The 7224-nt window shown below is 43.3% G+C and overlaps 2 protein-coding genes across 2 annotated transcripts in view; one reads left to right on the top strand and one right to left on the bottom strand.

Annotated features, from left to right (window-relative positions):
* Positions 1–4408, bottom strand: part of PPM1D (protein phosphatase, Mg2+/Mn2+ dependent 1D) — a gene marked incomplete at its 3' end in the record, with an annotated part of 24375 nt that extends 19967 nt beyond the window's left edge. Inside the window, exons 1-2 of the mRNA XM_029964626.1 lie at positions 4265–4408; positions 2866–2950 (exon numbers count right to left, since the gene is read on the bottom strand). The remainder of the gene's footprint in view (positions 1–2865; positions 2951–4264) is intronic.
* Positions 4409–6321: 1913 nt separating this feature from the next.
* APPBP2 (amyloid beta precursor protein binding protein 2) overlaps positions 6322–7224 on the top strand; it is a 20813-nt gene continuing 19910 nt past the window's right edge. The window contains exon 1 of the mRNA XM_008930505.3: positions 6322–6474. Within this exon, the coding sequence (XP_008928753.3) occupies positions 6322–6474 (153 nt within the window). The remainder of the gene's footprint in view (positions 6475–7224) is intronic.

The following is a 7224-nucleotide window of genomic DNA, read 5'->3' as shown; positions in this document are numbered from 1 at the left end:
TGATCCCTCCGGAATTACACATCCCACAGGACATGCAGGGTTTCCACTCCTGACTATTTAAGACAGGAGGGGTTTGTGCATTTGGGTTTTAGAGCTGAAACTCTAGACCTTGTTTTACTTGCAGCTCCCAGAGCCCCTTCCCACCCCAGGGGAAACCACCGTGGAATTTTGCAGAGATACTTCCACGGAGATAATTGTTCAGCTTAAGGACTGCAAGGCCTTGGGATTTCCTTCCCTCAACCACATGAAAGTCAACGGTATTTTAAAAAAAATAACAAATATATCACCGAAGCTTTGGATTCCAGGAGCTCCAAGGGATTTGCAAACCTGTTACAAGCATTAATGAATTAATCCCCACTAATCCAATAAGATAACGAGCCCTCCCTACTTTCCAGGTGTTTATACCATCAGATCAATCACCAGATCAGCAGCCCAAGATAGAATTGCTTTAAAAATCTGCCCATTAAGTTTCATAACAGTATTTTAGATAAGTCTGTTGGGCACTTCAACGGCCTGTAAAGGAGATAAAGATTAATTTGAGCTCTCTACAATCCCAAACACCTCGAGGTATCACTACTCCCCTTTTAATTAACATATAAAACATGGGCATGGCACATTAATTGCCAGGCCTGCAGCAGATCCACTGCCATCCACATCACAGCACACACAAAATAAGGGAGGAATAAATATTTTACAATTACTTTTCAGCCAGGAAATGAGGAAACCAACTTAAAACCACTGCCCAAAAAAATGACAAAATAAGATTGTCACGTCTGTGTCGTCACAGGGATGACTAAAGCCCATCACTTCCAAAAAGTACAATATTCCTATTTCATAGCTGGATAAATGTGGGCAGGGGTGTTGTCATGGGAGGATTAGTCCCATTCAATAGAGGTGATGCTTTCCCAAACAATTTAGAGTGGAAAATCACAAGCTCCTCCAGGAACAGAACCACACAGATGGACTCCTTCCCCTGTGCCTGGTGTCAACACACTCTAGGGAGCCTGGCATTTGTAAAATTTAAGGAAACAAAGGGGAAAAAATAGTTATGAGGGAAGAAACTCCTCTTCACACCCCAAGGTATTTCTGTCTTTTTATATCCAAGTGTTGCTTTTGCCTTTTCAAGTGAAAAAGTGCCTCGTTTCTGTCAATACTTCTACAATCAAGGCAATGGCAGCACATATAAATCATACCTACACTCACACATTTAATCAAATTACAATGCATTAAAGATGTTTCTGCCTGCAACAACTGCATTCCCCAAACCACTGCTGGAAAACCAAAGTGCTTCAAGATTTACAGGGCACACAAAAACCAGCAGATCCTCCAGCAACTCAAACCATATTTCCTCATTTTCCTCTGAAGTCCTTCAAAAAAAAAAAAAACAACAAACCCTTTCAGCTAAACCAGACCCTCACAGAAATAGGAGCACATAAAAGTTTGAAGATGCAGGGAGGAAAAAAATCTTCTAATAAAGATGAAGTTTGATGCAGGGAGAAAAAGCTTTTAATAAAGAAGCAGCTTGATGGGAAGTTTCTCCACTTCAGGGCCTGAGTCACAGGCAACAACTGAAGGGCAACTGAGCATTTTTTATGGACCTCTCACTTGGATATATAAAATTGGGGAGTGCTTCCCTTGGGTTTGGACCCAAAGGAAGCAAATGCTAAGCAGAAACTGCCCATGGCCCCTCAGCTATTTATTTCTAATACCCAGCTCAGGTTAAACAGCTCACAGTTAAAAGCATCTTTTATGTGAGTAAAAAATCAGTTAACATAAAATGTTTCTAACTCCAACACAATCAGATATTTACTTGACCTTAATGATAGCTTATTTCTCATTTTGGCTAACAGTTACTGAAATAAATCCATCTCAGAGTGGCTGTACAAGCATTATTCTTTCTTACTGTTGTTCAATTAATTCAAATAATTTCTCAAAATTAAAGGCCATGACTTCTTTTGTGGATGAAAAGTTCAGTTTTTCTTTTAACTGGAGTTTAAAAAAAAAATTGTCAAATAGGCTTAAACTTTAAATTAAATTAGTTGCATTTCTCCCTGCATCAGACAATAAAAGGAACCAAGAAAGGGACACTGAAATTCCTCCTAATTCCACAAGTTCTGGGTGGCCACACAAGGAGTTAACACCTCTGGGGCTGATGGATTATCTCCACATTCCCTGAGGTCTGACCATAAGGGCACTGGCTCTCACCTCTCATCCAGAATGAGACCCCTGAACTGATGCATATGAAAAACAAAAAAATGAAAATGTATTTATCTGGGTTGCAGCAAACATGAAAGGAAGGGCAAAAAAAAAAAATCATTAAAGAAAGATCTGACAAGTTCATGTGGATGCTCTGCATTTAGCTCTTGTTTTAGAGCAACAGTCTGTTATGTTGGCTCCTCTACAGTTTAATGATTTCCTGTTAAGAATTTAAAATTAGAAGCCTCCAACAACTTCCCCATAAACTATTTTCAAGGTTCCTTTAATATCCACATCAAGGAGATATAGTAGGTTCATATGTTATCCATGTCAGTTCGCTTCCTTCCCACTTCAAAATAAGCACATTGCAGGGAAATTCAGCAGGTTTTTATTGTTCTCTTAGAACCTTTTTTTCCTCACTAACCATGCCCAGCTACAGTAATTAAAAAAATAAAGCTGTTCACAGACACAAGCTCATATTTAAACCGTGACAAAGCAAGAACTGCTGGTCTAATGTGAAAAGCCTAAACTGTGCCAGGATTATGATCCCAAATCCTGATTTTCCATTGATGAGTTAGCTCGAATTTTCAACTGCATCCACACTGAACTTCATCCTTGTTACCACATTCATTTGACAAACACAATTTTGCTCTTTGACAGCTATCTTACCTTTGAGGAAAACATGCAAACAACACTCTGGCAGCACATGAAACAGATTCCATGTTTTTCATCCAGGCTTCCTGGAACTATAGTCCTAAAAGAAAAAAAAAGAAAAAGACAGTATTTATTTATTTAGCAATAATTGCAGTAGTTATACTACTACACCATATTTATAAAATTATTTGAGAAGGGGAAAAAAAAAGGCAGAGCATCTGCAGGGCTCCCCTCTTAGTTCCTCACTGGGACAGTGAAAGGGCTCACACAAACACTGATCACCACTTCCCTGACAAGAATCCCTAAATCCCCATCCATACCTATCCCCTGAAAATGTTCATTATGTGAACACTTCCTAATTGCTTTCAGTTAAAGGCAAGTCAGGGGAACCTGCAGGTCACTTCCCCTGACCTGAGGACGCAGCAGTGAGAAAAAAAGCAGCAGGAGAAGAGGCAATTCTGCTGCTTCCTGCATGACCTGTAACCAAGGTACAGCTCCTAATTTGGCTGAAATATAAATCTGCAAGCACAACTAAAAAAAAAAACAACCAAAGGAACAAAAAGAAAACAAACCTCTTTTCAGTTTGCAGCTCAGCCACAGAGTCAATAAATTGTGAGACAAAGACAGTGCTGTTACTTTCTGCAGTGATTTTCAGACCCAATTGGCTTGTTAGTCATCAAACTAAGGTTTCACAAATGGATTTGGGAAAGAATCCCAGAATGGTTTGGGTTGGGAGTGACCTTAAAGCTCATCCAGTTCCACCTCCTGCCATGGGCAGGGACACCTTCCACTAGCCCAGGTTGCTCCAAGCCCCATCCAACCTGGCCTTGGACACTTCCAGGGATCCAGGGGCAGCCACAGCTTCTCTGGGCAACCTGTGCCAGGGCCTCCCCACCCTCACAGGGAGGAATTTCTTCCCAATATCCCACCTAACCCTGCCCTCTGGCAGTGGGAAGCCATTCCCCCTTGTCCTGTCACTCCAGGCCCTTGTGAAAAGTCTCTCTCCATCTTTCCTGCAGCTCCCTCAGGCACTGGAAGGCCACAGTCAGGTCACCCCAAAGCCTTTTCTTCTCCAGGCTGAACAATCCCAACTCTCAGCCTTTCATGGGAACAACCTCCTCCAGCACTGGTGAGCTTCAGCAGCTCACTGCTGTCCAGAAACAGTAACTCAGTACTCAGAGCTGGTTGGGATTTTAGGGGTTTTTAAGGATTTTGAGGCCTGGGGGGAACAGAACAGCATCAGGCTCCAACCACACTCTGCTGAAACAGCACAACCATCTTTGCAGATGGAAAATCTCTTCCATACGAGCTCCTTCCACACAGAGAACTCCAACAACCAAGGGGTTGTTTGATCTCTAGGAGTATTTTTTTTTTTACAATTTGAAGACTGATTAGGTTTTCTTTATGCACTTACCCATCACAAAGCTTGTCTGCCTCTCCTTCCCCTCCAATGACACCCAGATGTCCCTCCAGACGCTGGACACGTGAGGGGTTCAGAGGCCCAGCTGCAGCTTCAAAAGCTCAGATTCCAGCAGACAGACAGACAGACAGACAGGCAGGCTGAGGGCTTTTCCCTCAACAACAGCCCTCACCACACTCTGCTCTTTTTTTATTGTTTTGTTTGTAAACGTCCTTCAAATGTTTCCCTGCATAAAGAAGACAAAAGAAAAGAGAGGAGACACCACCAAAGATAAGGATATCCATCAGAACCTCTGCCAGCAAGCACTGGAGTCAGAGGGATTTTCCAACATCTGCAATTATTAATGAGCAATTGCATTAAAGGAATTTACTGATGTGCAAATGCACGTCACTGCACGGAGCCACTTTGCTAAGAAGTTCCCAATACAGATTAAGGAGGAAAAAAAAAAATCATTAAACAAACAGGATAACTCTTAAGTTTAAAGACTTTCAGAGGACTAATAAATTATTTAATAAAATAGATTTTTGTGGGTCAGTTTTGCTGCTAAATATGTTACTTTGATGGTTACCTACTATCTCAACATTAAACACATACAGTGAACTGAGAACTTCATCAGCTCTCTAATAACACCTTTAAAGCAAAATAAATATTTAATATAGAAGAGCACCAAGCTGCTCAACACACAAATATATTAAATCACACAGTATTAATAAATAACAAATGCTTCTATGTTTAAATTCTATTTCTACCTAGAGATTAAATCACTTTTGCCATGAAGATTATTCTTCAGGCTCCACCAAAATGAATTGTGGCCCGAATACATAACGTGCTCCAGAGAAAGTTAATATAACATCCCTCTTTCATAGATACATTTATTTCTTCTCCTGGAACAGGCACATTATAGTTTTGTCTACAAAAAAATTACCAGGCAGTAAAAGGTGTAGCCTGGCTTATTTTTCAAAACACAGTAATTTATCAAGAAGATAAAGTCCATTGCCACGCTGCTTGAAAAGTATATTTACCTTAGCTATTACTTTTAGAAAAATTATTAGACCCTTTATTTTAAAGCAAAAAAAAAAGGGCATTATGAGTTCAAGAATTACCATTTTTAATATATTAACAGTATTTTTTCCTTCATGCACTGAAAAACTTGTGCCCTCCTAACAGGCCCCCAACCTTCCCAAACTAGCCCTCCAAAAGTAAGTGGGATAAATAGCCTCTCCTTGGGGGTGGGGGCTAATTGCCAACAGAAACCAGCTGTATTCCCTCAACTGAAATAAATTCATTTAATGTCAGAAAATGAGAGAAAAACAGATAGCCACCAGTAGGAAAAGCAGAAGGAAAAAGAGGACAAAGCAATGTTCCATGGTCTGTTTATGTGGCATTCCTTTCTTCCCACCCCATAACATTTCTTTCTGCAAGTAGAGGACAGAGAATAATGTCCTCTCACAAAATGGGAGGAATAGCAACAATTTAGGATTATTAAAAATAACGTGCCCAAAGTGCAGAAGCTCTGCCTCCTATAATTCTTAAAATAAAAAAAAAACCCCAAACAATGAGTCCCAGTAGCAGTCCTACATTAGCCAAGAAAACCAAATTAAGACTAGATAGAAGAAATATTTCCCAGTATAGTCAGTGCACCAAGCATTTGGGTTTTTTGTATTCATGAGTTTGAAAAATGCCAAACATTTAACTCTGAATAAGAGTTCTGTTCAAGACCACATTAGAGCAGTCACACTTGAGTGATAGCAGCTTGGTGAGACTAAATCTACACCAAGAGCCCTTACCTGTGTTGCACTGGGGTAATTAAATCACTGGCTACACAGGGTGAGTCTCCTTTAGACTAAATGACCTAAAAATCTCCCACCTGTGTCTGGGAACCACCCAACATGTTCCTAGGGGCGTGTGTGAGCCCTGCAGGGAACACAAATTGGGAAGAAAAACATGCCTTAAAGAGCTTGCTGAAGATAATGAGACATTGATAAAATATAGAGGCACTCCCACGTGGGGTCACAGGGCTCATTTAGGGAGGAAAAGGGTGTTTTTACCACATGACAGCCAAGAAGGAACACCACAGAGCTCAGAAGAATGTCAGGTTCAACAGCAAACCTCCTCAGACTCCGGGTGCCCAGGTATCGCTCACAGGAGCTGCCAATACACCTGGAAGTCACAAAAAGCCGAATATCAGCTGCGTGTTAGCACAGGTAAGCTGTAAATAATATTTACACCCTTAAAGAGGTTTAGGCTGGGCGGGCCCTGGAGCTCAGCATGAGGGGGGATGTTCATTAGGGTCGGAAGGGATCTCGATATCACCCACTCCTGCCAAGGCAGGGGCACCTGGAGCAGGAGCCTTGACTGCATCCAAGCAGTTTGGAATGTCTCTGGAGAGGGAGATTCCACACCCTCTCTGGGCACCTGTTCCAGTGTTTGGCCACCTCCCTCCATGTAAAGAACTTCTCCTGTTCAGGTGGAACTTCTCGGGTGGCCTTTGCTCCTCCTCCTGTCGCTGGGCACCGCTGGAAGAGAGTCTGGCACCATCCTCCGGCGCCCACCTTGGAGATATTTAATGTGCGCTAACGAGACCTGCTCAGCCTTCTCTTCTCCAGAATAACCAGGCCCAGCTCCCGCGGTCTCTCCTCATCGGGGAGTCGCTCCAGACCCTCCATTCTCGGCCGTGCTCCCTCACGTTGCCCCGCGGCCCCTCGCTGCGCCCTCAGCCCCGCGGCGGTTCCCTCGTGCCTCCCTCACCAATCCCCCGTTACCGCTCCGGCCGCAGCCGCCCGCCCGCGCCCGGGGAGGGCTGAGGGACCCCGGGAGCGCCCCGGGACACCCCGGGGCGTGAGGGGGAACGGGCTGGGGGACGAGAGCCCCGGGGCGTGAGGAGGGCAGGGCTGCGGGAGCCCAGGGGCGTGAGGAGAACCAGGCGGGCGGCGGGACGAGAGCTCCGGGAGCCC

This window comes from Manacus vitellinus, unplaced genomic scaffold (assembly GCF_001715985.3).
Source record: "Manacus vitellinus isolate BGI_N305 unplaced genomic scaffold, ASM171598v3 scaffold_76_pilon, whole genome shotgun sequence".
NCBI lineage: Eukaryota > Metazoa > Chordata > Aves > Passeriformes > Pipridae > Manacus > Manacus vitellinus.
This window is presented reverse-complemented; position numbering and strand designations above follow the sequence as displayed.